Source organism: Miniopterus natalensis, chromosome 10, assembly GCF_054644295.1.
Source record: "Miniopterus natalensis isolate mMinNat1 chromosome 10, mMinNat1.hap1, whole genome shotgun sequence".
Taxonomy (NCBI): Eukaryota; Metazoa; Chordata; class Mammalia; order Chiroptera; family Miniopteridae; genus Miniopterus; species Miniopterus natalensis.
Window position 1 is genome coordinate 21,932,109 of NC_142090.1, and position 20,973 is coordinate 21,953,081.

The following is a 20,973-nucleotide window of genomic DNA, read 5'->3' on the forward strand; positions in this document are numbered from 1 at the left end:
CTGACTAAAAAGGGGAAATGCATTGTTTAATCTATTTGGCACCTAACATCTGAAGAGTAAGCTTTTCCTTCCTATATTGGCTTTGTAGAGCTGGAGTGTTGTGAAATAATCACTTGGTAATTTGGCAGTTTTATTAAAAATAATTACTTTGTTTTAGTCATTATAACATCATCTTTATAGTTTTGAAAACATGTAGTCAGGGTGGAAAATGCTTCTTTGGTACTGACCTAGAGCAGAAAATGCGCTATGATCAGTCTTTTCTACCTCTAATTGAGTTGATTTTCTTTAATACTGTTTCTCAGTGAAAATATTAAAACATGAGGTGTATTTTTGCTGCTTAAAATAATTGGTTTTGCTTTTTAAGCATGCTGTCTGTAATTTCAAAGCATATTTCTTTCTGAACTTCTTTGCCCTGAAGAGTTTAGAGTATTCTTGAAATTATAGGTGTCTATGAAATATTTTTCAACTGTCAATTCAGCTGTAGTGGTTGTGCTATTAATTCATTATGAAGTGACACAGGAAGGAAACTCATTTCGTTTTGTTTGTAATCCTCACCCAAGGACATGTTTTTATTGATTTTTTTAGAGAAAGAAGAGGGGAGAGAGAGAGAAACATTAATCAACAGCCTCCCATTCATTCTCTGACCGGGGAAAACCCATAACCTTTTGGTGTATGGATGATACTCCAACCAACTGAGCCACCTGGCTAGGGCAGGACGAAAGCTTGTTACGTGGTCATATGAAAACACATTTTTGTCAAAAAAATAGATGAGTCTGTGTTTGAAAACCCATCTGCTGTGGTGAGAGTGAGGTGGTTTATTAGGCAGCTTTTGTCATGACACCTGTTTTTCAAACAGGAAAATGTATAGAAAATATTTCAGTTCCAATCCTTAGGCACTTTGTAATTTGCACTGAAATGCTTTCTTTTTTGTCTCCTATAGGTGATATTGTACCCAACTTCTAATAGCTCCAAGTCAGCTGAGTTTCACCGAATGATAGTTCCAAAAAATAGCCAGGATTCTGACTTAAAAATCAAATTGGCTGTGCGAATGGATAAACCACCACATATGAAACATAGTGGGTGAGTGTATACTTGAAGCTGTTTTTCTGTTTAGTTATTGGATTTCATTTCAGTGTATCACTTTTGCCAATTTTTGAGACAGCATGTGTATCAGGCTTTCACATGGAGTTTCCCCCTCAATTTTTTAAACCTGTAGGCTCCTTCATAGCTAAGTATATATGGTTATTTAGTTAATATAACTATTTGCATGCTAACAGAATATTGGTACTTGATTGCATTGCTATTACAGATCACTTATATTGATAAATAACAGTGATATCTGGAGTTAATGTCTAAGTAATATTTTTCAAGATACAACGATAGTTGAAACAAGCCTCGCAGTCAGGTCCCAGGAATAGTTAAACTTACATATAATATGTTATATCTAAAAAGTGGTTCGGATATAACCCAGGAGGCTGTATAAGTTTTGATAGACGTGATGTGAGTGTTCATCTACTTTGTGGTTGAAAAACTAAATGCTGGAGGAAACTGATGCTGGCACATAAGCCTGAAGTGCATGGACTGTCTCCTGGGATTGCCATGGGACAGTAATCTCGGCCAAGGCTCTTTTTCTCTTGTTGCTGGGAGGTAACAGGTCTGAACTCATGAATACAGTAAAATTATTTTTTTAAAAACCCAGATCTTTTTCAAGTTAACATTTTAAGACTCACTACAGTCAAATCCCAGCATAGGGGTGTTAGCCACTAAGGAAAGAGTGTTACCAATTTTCTTAAATGGGTGGGCAGTGTTTGCAGATCAGAACTAGTCTCACTGAGGGGAACAGTGATTTGGGTAGCCCATGTTATGGCATCTTTAATGTAGTAATGCAAAGTAAAGACTAACTGTGACTCAACTCATAACGCAATTGGAATTCCTGGGATTTAATGTTTAGAATTATTTCTTTCATTCAACCATCTACCTGCTCACCATTGACTATGCAGCAGACCTGTATCGAGCACTTACTCTGTTGAAACCAGGACCAACCTCAGTGAGATGCCATGCTAGGCCTAAAGGAACTGGCTAGTCAGGGATTCAAGCTTGTGTACAAATAATTATAACTCTGGGTCATAAGTGTTGTAAGGGAGGACTGAGAACTGGGGAAAATAACGCAGGATTCCAGCTGGAGTTAGTCATGAAAATTTTCATACGACTTAGGAAAATCTCATAAGACAGCTGACTTTTGAGGTGAAATCTGAAGTATTAATTCAGCAGGTGGGCAGTAGGGAGGAAGGGCATTCCATTCACATGACAGAGCATGTACGTGGGCAGGAGTTGTGGATGATAATGACAAGTTTGGAGCAACTTTGAGACTAGAGAGTTTGAGTACTGCTTCTCTAAAGTGATTAGAAATGTGTAGAGACTATTCTATCTAAAGTTAAACATAAGGGAACATGATATTTTCCAGGCACTACAGTTCTATCTGCCCTGGTTTTCACTCAGTTTCTTTAATGAATGGCACAAGAAATGGAAACTTGTGTGTTATAACACCAAGATAGCCTTAATCTGTGCATAGCCAGTACCATGGTGAAGAACCCCTGAAGCCTTCAGGTGGTCTTAAGAACCAATATTGAACATGAAGTCAAGCATATGGCAAGTTCTTCAACCTTTGGCCTCTGTGGAAAGGAAGCCCTCCTCTAATCCTTGGCAATTTCTTGCTTTAGAATGAATGATCCTAGGAAGGCAGGATAACTCGGCCCCCTTCCAAGACTTGATTTTTGTTTGTGTGTGTGTGTGTGTTTGTTTTTCTTTCTTTTTTCTTTTTCTTTTTAAATCACTCCTTTGTATTTAAGGAGAATTGACTTATATCTCAGTGCCCTTTGACTAACTTAGAACCCCCAGAATGGCTCTGGAGTTGACATCTGCCCAAGGTGGAGGGGATTACCAAAGAGAATACATTAGTCTCTCAATTTAATCTACAAAGCTCAAGATCTCACCTTGGGTTCAGATCAGGAATGATTCCGATCCCAGCTACATTGGTTGTTATTTGCCATTGCTAATAGATGCTAACAGGCATTTCCAGACATTCAGGGAGCTCTGCAATTTATGCATGTAAAAGGAAGGAATTCTAGAGTAGAAAATACCTGTGACTTCAGTTCTAGAGTTGATTTGTGATGTAGAATAATTAAGAATGTTATAATAGTTTATAATAGTCACTCACAAATTATTTAATGCCAGTGTTGGGCATAATGAGAATGATCAACCAGAACTGAAAGCTTTCAACCTGCCTTAATGGCAGTTTATCCCTGTGCGCGGGGACGTGCAGGTGCTTTCCCACCAGTTTGGCTTTCTCAGCTCCTGTGTGGTAAATTTTAAGTATTTTTAATATCACCCTTGTGTATAGTTGTATATGAGAAAACATAACTTGACCTACATCATAACCGTATTCATCTTTTTCTGAGGTGCTTCATAAATAGATTTTACTGAACTCAGTTACATTTAAGAAGAGAAACTCAACTAACCTTTTTCTTCCAAGTGCTCTATCATATGCCAAAGCAATAATTTAATAGGAGTACATAGTAGATTAATAGCGTTTTGCTTTCAGACTCGATTGTATTATGTCAATAATTCATCTTATGATGAATAATTGACAGATGAATAATGAATAGTTGAAAAAGAGACAAGTTAAAAAAATTAATATATCTTTAAAATATGGCAAAGTCTTACAGATAGAGTTGTCAAGTGGATTAATCAGTAAGTTGGAGGGTTATGGATCTTTGTCTTCAGAGCATTTTCAGAAGTAGACTTCAGAAGTAAATCCTTCGGGACTGCAGTCATAAAACCTATGTCCTGTTTTTATAAGGTGGGCAGCATGTATATCTTCCTTATGTGAACTGTTTTAACACGTATTCTGTTTTATTCATTTATCACATAAATGGCACCTGTATTGTCCCTAAATAAATGTGTTTTATGAATGTTATCTATATTTTTGTGTGTGTTCCTGAATAGACTTGAGTTTCTTAGACCTGTGTGAGCCCTAGTGCCTCCCACGGTGTGTGATCAATAGATGTGAATGATGATGATGCACAGGACAGCAGTGTGCTCCTCAGAGTGTTCAGGGAAAAGTAATGAGAGTGAGTAAGCTGTGTTCGTAAGTTGAAACCGAAAGGGATCTAAGCAGAATTTATACAGGATAGAGTATAATTTTAATGTGAAACGCACCTAAGATGAATGAAATAAATGGCTTTTGTTCTCAACTGTTGCATTTTAAAATGACCTTTTTGTGAAGCTGAAAGAAAAAGTATATGACTTAAAGCTCATGTTTCTGATAATCAGTCTGTGATTGTGTACATTATAGTTTATAAAAATAGAATTGACTACATGCAAATGAAAATAGATATTTAATTTGGATAAAGTAAACATAACGATGATTTCATTCTTTTAAAATCACACTAGACATTACCACAAGACATATTTGGTAAAATTAAAAAATGAGTTCATTTATTCTTTTGGAGCATGTCATATAAAGTAATTATATAAACTAACTCATATAAATCTGTTAAATGAATTACCAGCTAGATTTTTAATGGCTACATAATTCATATCCAGCTTTCAAATTTATTTTCCTGTTTTTTTAGGTAGCTGGAAGACAGTGGTGTTCTTGAACAAATGGGCTATCCTTTAGCATAGCCTAGTGGCTAAGTAACAGTATTAACTTAAATCTCAGAAATACTATCCCCGTTTTTATTCAATAACATTTTCCTAATTCAAATGATATTTTCTAAACCAAAAGAAAGGCAAAATAAAATGGAACTAATAAAACAAATGACTGTTATGACAGTTAAAACTGCATTGAAAAGGGGAAAGAAAATTAAATTGGCTGTCACAAATATGTGGAGGCATTTTGACCAGGACCTATCAGCAGTCTGCAGGCAACTGGTTATTTTACAGTTAAAAATGAATGAAAACTTCATGAATATATAACTATAGAATTGTTTTGCAGTTAAGAAATGGTAAGATAAAATTGTAGTCTTATCACTGTCATATAAATTTCGTATTTCTTTTTATGCAGAGCCATACTTGACTATTTAAACATTTGTTAAATAAATAGAAATATTGAAATATTTTGAAATTGTCGTATATAAAGTCTCCATTTAATTTACATCATAAAGGCATAAAAGGTCCTGGGCCCACCTCTTGCTGCAGGGGAGGGACAACAGTTCAGCTCCAGCAGGAAGAACAAGACAAGCACAGAGCTGCCTTCATTTTGTGATCCCCTGTTCTCCCATGGAGAGGGGCCAGCCAGGCGTTTCCAGGCTGTTCTGTCATGCCCACGGAAACTTTTAGTCACATGCTTAAAATTCAAACAAGGCATTTGCTCATAAAGTGAAATGACTGCATTCTAATCAAGTTGCATTGTTTTATTTCTGATTTAAGGCTTATGATCTTCAATTTAAAGGACAGTCTGATGACCAAGGGAAGGAAAATCTTATTATTTTTTTTCAAGATGACATTTGCTTAGAGGGTCCGAGTCTGTTTTTTCCCAGGAAAAATTGATTTCTCATTTTAAATCAACCTTTTAGAATGACTTTCCTACACATCCTTCTCTAAAATAGCCATATGTTGACATCGGATGTCACCTGGGCCTATATATAGGTCTATTTTCATTCCCAATTTGATTTTCCCTCATTTTGGCTTATCCTGATTTCATAAAAATGCCTCTTCTTGCTGCCTTGTCCAAACTTCTGACAAAGGGTTTGCTAGATTCTTCACACATTATTGATTTTTTTCCCAAATACAACTTTCAGAAGAGAATTGCATCTGTGGTACTTTATAAACATTGATATATTCATTGTAGAATGACAAAAAGAGGTAGTCATAAAGCCAACTTTTTTTCCCAAATGCTTTCACATTTAGGTCATTTTCTGAATGCTAACTTAAGTCATTAAGAACACTGTTTTTCATTTTAATTTATTAGTGATTAATATATTGTGTAATGATGATAGAAACATTTTCAAACATAGCTTTAATGATCATTAAACTAGATGCTTTAATTTATATTACTTTGCAAAACTTCTCTGATTGCTCCTGCAATAAATTAGTCCTTAATGTTAACTTGAAATGTGGCTTTCCATTCAGCACCCTTTTACCCTCAAGACTTTTCTCCAAGGGAGTAACATCTTAACATGTATTATTTTCTTCTCTACTTTTCATGTGTGAAGTAACGGCTTTCTTCTGTTTTTAGACACCCTTAAAAATCACATCTCAGCATCTTAAACAAAGGCACTTGAGGGCAAAAAGTTAAAAAGGGGATATGAGTTCCTTTTTTCATTTTCTTTCAGAAACCACAGACCATATTCATAGGTTATCTTAAACACCTTGCTGGCTGCTCACGACATAACTCATGTCTGCACTTACATTAATTTAAATCACTTTAAACACCTTGCTGACTGGTCACAACAGAAAAGTAGCCAGCTGCATGGGTGAGTTCTGGTTCGAAATAACCGGGTCAGCAAGATGTTTTAAGTTGAGCTACTTTAAAAAAAAATTATGGTGAAAATTATTTAGGAATATTATAAGATTTTATAACCACTTTATGTATACAATTATAGAATAGTTTCACTTTCTTAATCCATGCCTCACTGTAAAATTTTTGTGGTATGTACTGACACAATGAAACTTTTTATTTTTTTGCACACGTCGAGCAGAATATTAACACTGAGTTAACAAAGCACAAGTCTTGGGCTTGTTAAGTACTCGAGCACTTTGGGAGGTCAAGAAAAAGTTGGAGATTATTGAGAGATGTTTATTCTTAGTTCATTCCTGATACTTGTTGAATGTACTAGTTTAAGAGCCAAGACACCTGTACTTAGGTCTGTTTTTTCACTAACTTGGGTAAGTCACTACATCTTTCTTGGCCTTGATTTCATCAGTTGCTAAAGGAGACATTGGACTAGAAAATGTGAATGGCTCCTAAGCCCCCTGGGAATTCATGACTCAGCAAATCATTTCCTCCCTTAGCTCTCCAGGAGCATTTTCCCCTCCTTCCACAGCATGCCCTACCGATATAGTATGTACAGAGTTTTGGGAGAAGTGGGGGCAACATAAAGAGATGACAGATTTTGGGATTTATTTGAATTTTCTCAAGGCAAGAAAACGAAGTATGAAGTCTGGCTGAAACAATAGGCTTTATTAAGGTTAACTTGAAAAATATACATTATAGAATTGTTTATATTCTGATGGTGAGGATTAAAAAACAGATGCATATAAAAATTCAGAAAGAAATAAGTGTAATAAACATGCTATATAGAATAATGCAACTGTGGGTAAAATTTTCATTTCTGGTTTTCAGATTTTCTTTGATGTAGTTGTACAACTTTTATGATGAAAGAATGTAATTATCACACTAAAAAGTTAAAAAGCAAATAGTTGTGTGTTTTTAAAATAAAAATACTTAAATTTCTTTTACACAAAATCTGATTATTAGGGAAATTCATTTGAGAGCATTCCTTAAGGTGAGCATTGAAGTTTTATTTATTTATTTATTTTAATTTCCCTTTATTGTTGAAAGTATTACAGATATCTCCCTCCCCCCCCCATTAATACCTTCTACCCCCATCCACCCCCCCGGGCCTTCCCCATACTATTGTCTGTGTCCATGGATTATATATGCATTTATACATATAAGTTCTTAGGTTAATCTCTCCCTACCTACTCCCCCACCCCCTGCATTCCCTCTGAGATTCCTCAGTCTGTTCCATGCTTCTATGTCTCTGGATCTATTTTGTTCATCAATTTATCTTGTTCATTATATTCCACATATGAGTGAGATCAAGTGATACTTGTCCTTCTCTGACTGGCTTATTTTGCTAAGCATAATACTCTCCAGTTCTATCCATGCTGTTCCAAAGGGTAAGAGATCCTTCTTTTTTACAACTGCATAGTATTCCATGGTGTAAATATACCACAGCTTTTTTATCTACTCATCTACTGATGGGCACTTGGATAGAAATTTACAATAGCTAAGATCCATCCAGTCTTTAAGTGAGCAAGGCAGTTTAGGAATGTGAGCTCTGGGGCCAGAGCTTCAAATCCTGGCTTCCTCACAGTAATATGCAATATGTTTTAGCCATTGATAAAACCCTAAAAAACATACATCTTTGAGCTGAGATACTAGTAAAAGAAGGAAAAATAAGCAAACTAAGATATGAAACAGAGCAAAAAAACACTTAAAAAAATATTAGAGCATGAATTCCATCTTACACCCCTCACCCCAATCTCTGATCCCGTTCTCTTTCCTTCTCAGGCACTCATGAAACTGGGAGATCTAGGCTCCAGCCTGCTCTGCCGGCAGGTTGCTGCTCTGGGTCTGTAGCCATGTACCGCCTTAGTTTCTTCATCTTTCCTTCGGTTTTTCACAGCTCTGAAATCTATTTCTTTTGATTCTTTATTTTAAACCTAAAATTAGATCTCTCTTAAGGAAAGTAAAATGGAAATGTTCATATTCCTGGGCAGGGTGCTAAAAATTAAATTACTTTTAAGCCACATTATTCTCTTTAAGGACATCTTCATAAACAGGAAGCAAGATACAACATGGTTAAGAATACAGGCTTTGGAGCTAAGACAGACCTGGATTCAAATTCTAGCCCTGCCATTTTTATGCATGCTTGGTCAAGTTACTTAACTCCTCATACACTGCCTCACTTTTCTCAACCATAAAGTTAGGTTGCTCTGAGTATGAAATTAGATATACTCATAAAGCATGTAGCTCAGTGCTTGTTACATACTAAGTGCTCAATTAACTAGTAATAGTTGTTATTAAAATAAGCATTATTTTTAAAAATCATATCCCCATAATAAAACCTGATTTTAATCATATCATTTGATTATATTCAAAAGACAATGTTAAAGTTAAATGGGAAAATAGAAGTGTATAAGTCCTCAGTAAATGCCAGAGAGTATAAAAGCTATATCCCTCACTAGGGCCCTCTGCTTAATCATTGGCTTTAGTTTTACATTTTTGTTTGACAGCTATTATGTATGTAGGTGTTGTTGGTGGTATTTGTTTCACTTTGTGTGCCTGTGTATGTTTTGCTGTCTTCCTTATGTCCAAAGGTAGAAAAGTGAAATTATTACATAAGAGCTCTTAATCATGCCTGAGAAGCTGACTTGAATGATTTATCTGAGAGATAAAATAAGTTCACATTCTGAAAAACAACACTTGGAGATTATTTCATAGCAAGTGAGAAAAATAAGATAGAACTTCTCCCTGTATTTACGCCCAAAGCAGTCTAACATTAAAAATGGCAGATGCTTTCAAAACATATTTTAAATAACTAGGAGTGTCTTTGGAATGTTTAGTGCAATTGCTAGTTTTACTTTTAATTTTCTTACCTAAATCATTAGACAAGTATTACTTGATCCTACATAGCACTTAAACAGTCTATCAGGTTTTGCTAGTATTCACATTTGTCCACTTTTTGGTAAGTTGTTAGTCTCAATAATTTTTACATTCCAAACACATTAGTTTTAATTTCATCTCAGCTATTATTTTGTGTGTTTTAAATTATAGTTTATACATGTTTAATGTAAGGTAGGGTTGATAGCTTACTCAATACTTACTAGCTCAAAGAAAGTTATCTTGTTATCAAACACCCAAGACATTCATATAATTGAATAATTAGCCTAATTGCATAAGTTATTTTTTATGAAAATAATCTCTGGGAGAGGTTGGTGTCATTGAGATGGAGGCTCTGAAGCTGCTGCTGGGACGTTCTCACTGGTCCCGAGTACAGGACCTCAGCAGTTGCTGACACTGCTAGAGAATGCTCTTCCCCACACTCACTCCCCTCACTCCTGTCAGGTCTCTGATCAGATGTCATCGCTACAGCGAGGTCCATCCAGACCACCCTCCATAGAGCTGTGCCTTTCTCTCCTCACTGTCAGCTCTCTTTTTAACCTGCTTCATTCTTTTTAAGCTTTTTTATGAGTATCTGAGATTATATTTATGGGCTATTATTTATTGACTATCTCACCAACTAAAATTTTATCTCCATTAAGGTGATTTGCTGCTGACTAGATCTTCGACCAAATCTAATTTTAATAGGATAGGAACCTTGTCTTACTCACTGCTCATTTTAAACCCAGTTTTTAGAAAACTGCCTACCACTTAGTAGAAGTTAAATAAATATTTGTTCAACAAATGAATGAATAAATGTTTTATTTTCCAAAGAAAAAAACAGAATGCAGACCTTATGTCACAGCTTTTACGATTTAAAATAAGTGTTGAATTGTTTGGAAATAAGCTTCAAGTTATGTCATTATCTAGTTGGTGATACTGGAATATAAGTTTGTCAGAGTATGCATGAAAACATTATTGCCCCCAAATGAATGACAGTAAGCTTCATTATTCTAAAATTTTCTATATGACCGGAAATCTAAAGACCATACTATGGAAAAAAATGTATTCTTGTCCAAAAATTTTGAATTCAAAGTCATTATTTTCTATAGTGAGGCTTGCTTTTTAAATGACTTTTTGCCTAACTATGATGGAGAAAGTAAATTTCTAATATTATCTATTGTCTGTCAACATTTATATTTAGACCGTTCCTGTGATATGTAGGAGGAAGTTTTAGCAATTTTTCCTGTGGGTAGGAGTATATCTCAGGGTTCACTTATAAGAATGATGTATTATGTAACCAATACTTATTAAAGGCAAAAAAGAAAACTAGATTGAGCTTTGTACATACTATTTTTGTAGACTTAAAAGTCATTTACTTTCTCCTATAGTGATTCCTGACTTGAAATAGCCGTATTTGTTTCAGAGTTTATTCTGTCAGTTCTATTTAGTGAACACTTTTACTCCATTTAGATAGGCACAGAAAACTTCATGAAAATATCCTTCTCAACAACTGACAAAGCAGAATGATGAGAATTTTTTTTCTTTTTTATTGAATTTATTGGGGTGACACTGGTTAACAAAGTTATATAGGTTCAGGTGCACAATTCTACATACATATGTTCTGTTCACTGTATTGTGTGTTCCCACCCCAACTCAAGTCTCCATCCCTCACCATTTATCCCCCCATGCCCTCCTGCACCTTCCCTCCCTGCACCCTGCCCCCTGACCATCACCACTCTGTTGTCCATGTCCATGAGTTCTTTCTCTCTTTGTTTTTTTTTTTTGCTCATCCCTCCCCCACCTGGTCCCCCTGTCCCTCCCCCGGCAGGTGTCGGCCTGCTCTCTCTCTACGAGTGTCTCTGTTTTGCTTGCTAGTTCATTTTGTTCATTAGATTAGATTCCACATGTGAGTGAAATCGTCCGGGACTTGTCTAACTTAAAGGGAACCAGTGCCCTGCTCACCAGTCAGAGAGGTCAAGCTTGGGCCTGTACATAAATGGAAGAGAAGTTGAGGGAGTAAGCAGAAGAAGGAGCTGACTGCTGTCAGATTCCTAAAGATTTCAAAGGGTCAGGGCGTGGCTGTGGGTCAAAATGAGGCAGAAGTTGAGGAGTCTGAGGATGACTTAATTAGAAAGCAGCATGAAGCATGGCAGCAGGGAAGGGCCATAGGAGCAGAACTTGGTCAACACAGGTGGCCCTCACGGCCGCCGCCTTTGGAAGCCCTGAGAAAAGGAGTAAGATAGCTTAGGGGACATGAGGCCCAAAGGGAAAAGGGGTGTGAGTGGGAAGGAGTGATAGGTGGGGTAGTATCTGAAAACACAAACTGTTAAGTTTCTTCAGAAGTAGTCCCAACGTCTAACAACATAGTTAATTCTGGCATTCTTTTCATAAATGGTAACACACTGTCAGAAGGACTGTTGCCTCATCTGTTATGAGCAGAGCTAGAGTTTAGCAGAATGGGGCATTCGTCACAGAATATAACGGGCAGCCACAGCTCCATACCTAGACTGCATCTGAAATGCCTGAAAATCATTGTAAGTTAATGATAATGGAGATGATAGCAAATGAGCTTTAGCTGAATGGATGTGTGTTCTGATTATAAAAAGAATCATTATCACAATTTTAACTAATTTTAATTAATTCCAGTGTTGATGACATGAACAGAGAGAGCAAGGGGTTTTTAAAGTATTAAAATGTCTAATCATTCATCCTGGAATCATTTATATCTTTAAGGATAGTATATTATTATTCAATTGAGAGAGGAAAAGTACATCTTATTTTCATGATTTAAAAAAAGTAGTTTGTTGCCTTTATAAAAATACAAATATATATTTTAGTGCCTTTGCTTATTTCATGTATCAGTACAGTACTTCTGGAATTTAAAAAATTCTTCTGACAGTGGATTCAAAGGATGCAGCAATAGACCAAAGGTCAGTTAGAGAAAATCTGAATGTCAGCTATTTCCACCTTTGTGAAACTTGGTAGCTTTAGCCTTTCTGCCAGTTAGATTGATCTTTAGCTTGTCTTTAATTGCCCACTTCCTAGGCACCCAGAGTAGTTAATCCCTCTCTCTCTGTAGTGTTTCCTGTAGATAAATACTTTTCCATTCTTTCTGCCAACTCCAGTTCAGTCTCTGCTCTATCAAAGGAACCAAACTAAACCAAAAACTTCCATGGCTTTTGTACTTATTTTCCTATATTTACCTTTCTACACCATTAAGGAACTTAGGGATACTATTTACATTATATCTCTATTAAGAAAAAAGCCTGGGGGGAGGACAGGTACAGGGTGGAGGGGATCAATGGGGGGAAAAGGGGGGTATCTATAATACTTTCAACAATAAAGATAAATTTTAACAAGCAAAACAAAACAAAAAAGAAACACATCACTTTGCAAATAAAATAAAATATTGGGAAGATAAAAACCAAACAAAAAAACTTCTAGTGCTTCCCTGCTGCTTATGGGATTCAATTCATAGTCTTTAACCTACCATTCAAATTCTTTAAAAATCTGGCGCCATCCAGTCTTTTCAACCTTTTCTCCTCTTTATACCCAACAAACCCGCCCAACTTCAGCCAAAGCAATCAGTTCATATTCCCTGAACTTGCTTTTACTAACCAAACCTATTCTACTCTTTCTTAACCAAACCCCACTGTTTAGGTATTAGGTTAAACATTTTCTCACACCAGTACAGCTCTGCCAAGAAAGATAGTTTATTTTCTCTGTAATCTAATCTTCCTAATGGGCAGATTTACACTAACTGCCAAGTCCCTTTGTCCCCAACCCCCTGGTTTTGAGGGAACCGCCTAGTCCTTTTTATACCACAAGAATCGAAAGAGGCTCCCCTTCCCTCTGCCTCAGGGGGACAGTTCCCCCTTGGCTTCCCTGATGGAATCTGAAGTGGAAGTGAGGCAGAAAGCCCCTCTACCCTAGATATTCTCCTCATCTCTGGAGTGCCTCTCACACACCTGCCTTCCCTGTCTCATTTTTCTTTTCACTATATAGTGTACAGACACCAGAAACATGGGCTTTCTCTCTCCTTTCTGTCTGCCTAGGCCCTAGGCCCTTCCTTATATAAAACTTTTTAAGACCTGCCCTTTGCCACACTAAAGGAGGAGATAAATTAATTTAGAAAATTGATTGTTTATACACGTTACAGTAAGTTGACTGTATAAATTGGCTCCCTAAATCCATACCCTTTGCCCTGTACCTATGTTGTACTTTTGAACTTTGGCCTTGGCCATGTAACTTGCTTTGGCCCCATGACGGTAGCAAAGTTGGCATAAGCAGAAGCTTAAAAAAGCACCTGTGCTCTCTGCCTTCACTGTGAGGATATGTAAGGGCTGGAGGAGCAGAACTGAGTCATCCCAGTCATCTTGGCCAAGGTCTCAGGCATGAGTGAGCCCAGATAAAATGAATGAGGCCAACTAGCCAACTTGTAACTAACCACAGACCTATGAGTGGGTCATGCAGAGCCCTGATCAGATCAGTAGAACTGCTTAGTCAACTACAGATTGATGAGATATAATCACTGATACTTGTTTTAATCACTGAGTTTTAGGGTGGTATGTTAAAGAGCAAAGGCTAACTGATACCATGCACTACTGTCTTGCTACAAAATCCTATCCACCTTCCCCCCCTTCTCTTACAGTACATGCAATGCACAGAGTTGATTAGCCATAATCCTTGGCCAGTGTACATGCCACATTGATCTATTCATGTATATATATGTAACCTTTATAATATGCCTCCCTATAATAGACTATAACGTATTAATTATACTATTAAAATACTCTATTAAATGTAATTAAATATAAAATATACTATTAAAAATATACTATTTTATTAAAATGGACATTTGAGTGATTTCCAGATTTTTGTTATTTGAGACTGTGCTATTGTGAATAGCTTGTGCATGTCCCTTGGTACATATGTGAACTTTCTCTTGAGTGTGTACCTAAGAGGGATTTCTGAGTTGATGAGAATGTAAAAGTATCCCTATAAGATAATACTAAACTTTTTCAAGTTTTACCATTAGTTGTACCAATATACATTTACTCCAGCTATGAGAGCCCATGCCCTCTTTTTGGTCTTTAACTACATACTATCTTTTTTCCCCATCACCATTTGCACCCCTGTACTCTCTTTCACCTCCCTTCACACCTCCACCCTTTTCCCCTCGCAGTCATTGCACTGTTGTTCATGGCCATGAGCTCTTTCTCATTTTACTTTTTTTACTCAATCCTTACACACACACACACACACACACACACACACACACACACACACCACCCCACCCCCCAACCAGAGCTATCTGCCTGCTCTCTATCTACAAATCTGTCTCCATTTTGCTTGTTAGTTCAGTTTGTTCATTAAATTCAATCTATGAGCAAAATCATATGGTACTTGTCTTTCTCTGACTGGCTTATTTCACTTAGCATAATGTTCTCCACGTACTGTCTTTTTTTGATACTTATATATTCTGATATATGTGTCAGATCCATGACTATATTATTGTCTCCTGAAGGCAGGGATATTGACTCTAACTTCATTACTTTGTCTGTAGGCTTTAGAACACAGTACATAACATCAAATGTTAATAATTTGTTGATGTACTTTAAAATTGAGTCAATATGAAAATTCCTTTATACTCCTCATGTATCCACTTCAGGCTAACTCACACATCCAGAATCTATGCTCCCAAATTCCCTGAATGTTCTCTATTGCAGAATTATAATCCTTCATACCCTTGTCTCTCCAGCTAAGATTAACTCCTTGTAGACTGGAGGTTACTATTCAACATCGTTTGACCAGGCACTGAATGCATGCTTGATTTAATCAAATTAGTCATTCAAAACTCCTTTATTGATTACCATGTGCAAGACCCTTTGAATGAAGTGAGTGAATGGGTGAAATTTACTATGAAAATAGTGATGCTTAAAAAGAGACATTAATCAGCCCTGGAAATACTTTAGATAGAGTAGAGCTAATTCTACCAGTGAAATAGAAATACTGTTAACCTAATAGCATAGGCTAGAAAATGTAGAAAACCATAAAAGAAAACAATTTAAGCTGGCAAAATAGGACATAATCATATATACAGAATGTCATGGATCATCAAATACTTGATTGCTTCTTCCATAACTTTGACATCTTGGTTGGAAAGACATCATAAATAGGTGGGTCACAGAATCTGTTGTAACTGGTGATTTAAAGCTGTTTCCAAACACCTTTATACCAGTGCCCTGGTCAGGTAGCTCAGTTGGTTGGCACATCACCCCGATGTGCCAGGGTTGTGAGTTTGACCCCCAGTCAGAGCACATATAAGAGGCAACCAATGAATGCATAAGTAAGTGGAACAACAAATAAAACAAACAACAAAAACCCTTATACGATAATTCAAAACAATTTAAAAATCAGACAATTTTTAAAGCTTTTAAAACTTCTTTACTCTTCCTTGAAGATATTAAATGCACACACAAAGGTGTTGCCCAAAGCAATGAGCATAATTTTTATTGGTCACCCTGTCAGTGAACAAAAAGAATGTTATGACTATTTGAGAGCCACATTTGTTAACTGAAAAATATTGTCCCTATAGATGGGGATTGTGATAACTGTATGTGTTTATGAGTTTTATTAAACTAAAAAAATATGGCACATATTTAAGAGGGATGAAAAGGGCTCAACTCCTCTGATGAAATGTGAAAAGTTATAGAAGGAAAGCTGATCAAAGCTGGTGATCAGATAGGTTTCTAGACTGAGGTAGACAGTGATGACCAAGGCAGAAGGAATTACTGGGTGAGGGGAGTCAAAAGGTACAAACTCCCACTTATAAAGTAAACCGTGAGTATGCAGTATACAGTATGATGACTGTTTTAATAATACTGTGTTGCATATTTGAAAGTTTCTAAGAAAGTAGATCTTAAAAGTTCTCATCACAAGAAAAAAAATTCTGTAACTATGTTGATGGGTATTAACTGGACTTATTGTTGTTACTATTTTGCAATATATACAAATATCAAAGCATTGTTATATACCTGAAACCAATACAATGCCCTGTGTCATTTGTATCTCAGTTTTTAAAAATGAATAAAGGCTGGACCTGAAATGAGTGAAGCAGTGTAAAATGTATAAGGTAGTTACAAAAAACAGGAAAATAAATGTTACATTTGCAAATACTGCAGATAATATGGATACGGTTGTCTTTCTCCCAATGCCTCTCTTTGCTTTAGACACAAATATACCTTTTTTATTCAAAGGAAAACAAGTTCCCATATGTTTGCCTTGACCTCAAGCAAGACACAGTTATGGACATTTGGCAGTATCTGCTTAATCTCTCTAAAACTTAGTTAACTGCACTGTGTTCTCTTAAGAGTTTAACCATTAGGCTACTAAGTACTATCTGAGAGAATGAAAGTGTTAGATGTGTTTGTAGTGAAAAATATGAATAATTGATGAAATCTTGTAAGGCATGATTAAAACTACTAAAGGACAGTGTTATGCCAAAGAAGTACTCTTTTGTTGGAGTGATTAGAATGCACAGTGTGACTACTTGTGGTCCTTTCCCTGTGCCGCTGTGGAGTAAATTGATTAATCTCCTGTCCCTCAGTTCTTTAACTGCAAAGTGGAATAATGATGATCAGCCTTTTAAAAGGTTGCTGTGAGGGTCACTAATTACTTATTCTTTATTAGGAATATAGTTAACACTCAACACATGGTAACTATTAATAAACAATAGGTAATTAAAAGTGACTTACAAATAAATAGTGTGTTTTAAACTTATGATATAGTATTTTACATATATATATTATATGTTCCATGTAATGTTCAGATGTTTTTCTATTACAATGATAATATATATTATAAAAAGCTGGAGATATTAGAAAATCAAAGAACATAAAAGTTATTTCATAATACCCTTTATTAGAAATTTGATATTTAAAAGTTAAAAATAAAAGTGCTTCCTTTATTCTTTGACCCCGAGAGCAGTATAAGCAGTTTTGTGCATGTATCTTTGTTATATTAATATATTCAATTTATGGTAATTTTAGATGTCTCATGTTTTCAGCACTAATATTTTCTGCTAGAATCAACCATTTTTATTTAATATTCTGACCATTAAAGTTATATCATGAATAAATGGGTTAAAAATTATTTCTTAATTAAAGTTATCCCTACAACTTGTATTTCTACAAAAGCAGTTGATTGTAATAAGTTATAAAAAAGAAAAATTGAACTTTGTGACAGAGAGCACAAATTACATTAATGATTAATAGGTGATATTCATGAAATGAAAAATTACTAGGCAAGGGGGAGAAAGTGTTTATCCTGCTACCAAATATTCAGTAAATAGATTACAGCTAGAATCTTGTCTTTAATGTTTTTCATGGTAATTGTCAAGAAGAGGTATGAAGAATCGTGGGACCTTAATAATATGCCTTGCCATTTTAATTGCTAAGAGAAGAAAGAGAATCTTAATTGCCAGGAGATGCATTCCTAATTAAAATGTCATTTACATTCATTCTGAAATAATTAGTTTGAATATTTGTAGCATCTGAGATGTAAATTTAGCTCCAAATTCAAGAACATACATTTAAAAAATGATCTACAGTTAAGAAAGATTAAAAATCATAAAATTTTAAATGTTTTTTAACGGTACAATTTTATTTTTTATTAGATTATTGAACTTGAAAGAATAGAGTTCAGAGTATTTTATTATATTTATTTATTTTTCATTTTATTTAATTTATTTTTATTAATTAAATTTATTGGGATGAAATTGGTTCACAAAACCATAAGGTTTCATACAACTCAATAAAACATCATCTGCACACTGCATCGTGTGCCCATCACCCCAAGCAAAGTCTCTTTTCGCCCCCATTTTACCCCCCTTTGCCCACCTCTGCCCACCTCTACCTAGTCCCCACCTCCCTTCTCTCTGTCACCACACTATTGTCTGTGTCTGTTATATATAAATGTTTTTGCCTAACCCCTTCATCTTCTTTCATCCAGTCCTCCACACCCTCCCCTCTGACTTCTTGCACTCTGTTCCATGTATCCATGCCTCTGTTTCTATTTTGTTCATCAGTTTATTTTGTTCCTTTGAGTCCCACATATAAGTGAGATCATATGGTATTTGTCTTTCTCTTACTGGCTTATTTCACCCAGCATAATAATCTCTAGGCCCATCCATTGTCTCACAAAAGATAAGATTTCTTTCTTTTTTTTTCTTTTCTTTAAATATATCTTTATTTCAGAGAGAGGAAAGGAGAGGGAGAGAGAGAGACAGAAACATCAGTGATAAGAGAGAGTCATTGATCAGCTGCCTCCTTCAAGCCCCTGAGTGGGGATCGAGCCCGCAACCTGGGCATGTGCCCTTACCGGGAATTGAACCCCGGTTGCCTGGATCCTAGGTCAACACTCAACCACTGACCCATGCCTGCCCAGGCTCTGTTTGTTTTATATAGCTGCATAGTATTCCATTGTATAAATGTACCACACCTTTTTTATCCATTCACATACTTTGCCCTCAGAGACATTGGCAAAGATATTGCTACAAGAGATATTTGAAATTTTACTGCCTATGTTTTCTTCAAGGATTTTTATGGTTTTGTGACTTATATTTAAGTCTTTTATCCATTTTGAATTTATTCTTATGTATGATGTAAATTGGTGATCTAGTTTCATTTCTTTACATATGTACCTGTACAATTTTTCCCACACCAGTTATTGAAGAGACTGTCTTTACCCCATTCTACACTCTTGCCTCCTTTGTCAAATATTAATTGATCATAAAATAAAGGGTTGATTTCTGGGCGCTCTGTTCTGTTCCATTGGTGTATATGTCCTTATGCCAGTGCTAGGCTGTTTTGATTACAGTGACCTTGTAGTATAGTTTGATACCCATCTGGTATTGTGATACCTCCAACTTTCTTCTATCTCAAGATTGCAGTGGTTATTTGGAGTCTTTTTTGGTTCCATATAAATATTTGGAATATTTTCTCTAGGTGTGAAATATGCCATTGGTATTTTTTTTTAATGTTGCTTTTTTTTTTTTTTTTTAATAGGTTTAATCTTTATTGTTGAAAGCATTACAGATGCCCCCCTTTTTTCCACATTGGCCCACTCTACCCTGCCCCAGATGCCTTCCCAAGCCTTCCCCACACTATCATTTGTACATGGGCTATGCATATATGCATATAAGTTCTTTGATTAATCTCTTACCGCCCTCCCCCACCCTTCCCTCTGAAATTCATCAATCTGTTGTATGTTTCAATGTCTCCAGATCTGTTTTATTCGTCAGTTTACTTTGTTCATTAGATTCCGCATATAAATGAGATTGTGTGATACTTGTCTTTCTCTGGCCGGCTTATTTCATTTAGCATAATACTCTCCAGGTCCATCCATGCTATTTCAAAGGTCAAGAGATCCCTCTTTCTCACAGCTGCATAGTACTCCATGGTGTGTGTTTTTAAATAGGATTTATGTTGAATCTGTAGATTGCTTTGGGTGATATGGACATTTTAATGATGTAAATTCTTCTAATCCATGAACACAGTATATGCTTCTATTTATTTATATCTTCCTCAGTTTCTTTCTTCAATGTCCTATAATTTTCTTAGCCCAGGTCTTTTACGTTCTTGGTTAAATTTATTCCTAGGTACCTTATTTTGTTGTTGTTGCAATAGTAAATGTTGTTATTGCAGTAGTAAATGGGACTATTTCCTTAAGATTCAGAAAGAGGTCTGATAATTCATTATTGGTGTATAAAAATGCTACTGGTTTCTGAATATTAATTTAGTATGCTGCTGCTTTGCTGAATCCATTGATTAGATCTACTAGTTTTTTGATGGAATGTTTAGGGTTTTCTATGCACAATATCATGTCTTCTGTGACTAATAACAGTTTTACTTCCTCCTTTCCAATTTGGATGCCTTTTATTTCTTGTCTGATTGCTGTGGCTGGGACTTCCAGTGCTAAGTTGAATAGGATTTATGTTGAATAAGATTTATGTGGTAAAAGCAGACATCCCTGCCTTGTTTCTGATCTTAAAAGTAACACTTTTAGTGTTTGCCCTTTGAGCATGATGTTGGCTGTAGGTTTATCAGATATGGCCTTTATTATGTTGAAGTATGATTCCTCTAGTCCCAGTTTGCTGAGGGTTTTTATTATAAAAGGGTGCTGGGTTTTATCATATGCTTTTTCTGCATCTACTGATTTGATTATGTTCTTTTATCCTTCATTTTTTATGTGATGTATCATGTTTATTGATTTGCAAATATTATACAAAGCTTGCATCCCCTGAATAAATCCCATTTGATCATGATGTATGACCATTTAATGTATTGGTGGATCTGGTTTGCTAATATTTTGTTGAGGATTTTAGTGTCTGTGTTAGTCAGGGATATTGGCCTGTAATTTTCTTTTTTTGTAGTGTCTTTATCTGGTCTGGCATTAGGATAATGCTGGCCTTGTTAAAAGTGCTTGGAAGCCTTCCCTCCTCTCGAATTTTTTGGAATAGTTTGAGGAGGGTATGTGTTAACACATATACTTCTTCTTCAAATGTTTTGTTAAAA

General features: G+C 35.7%; 1 protein-coding gene across 1 annotated transcript in view; it reads left to right on the plus strand.

Moving 5' to 3' along the window:
• CADPS2 (calcium dependent secretion activator 2) overlaps positions 1–20,973 on the plus strand; it is a 539,314-nt gene that overhangs the window by 295,956 nt on the left and 222,385 nt on the right. The window contains exon 8 of the mRNA XM_016213343.2: positions 941–1,080. Coding sequence (XP_016068829.2) covers positions 941–1,080 — 140 coding nt within the window. The remainder of the gene's footprint in view (positions 1–940; positions 1,081–20,973) is intronic.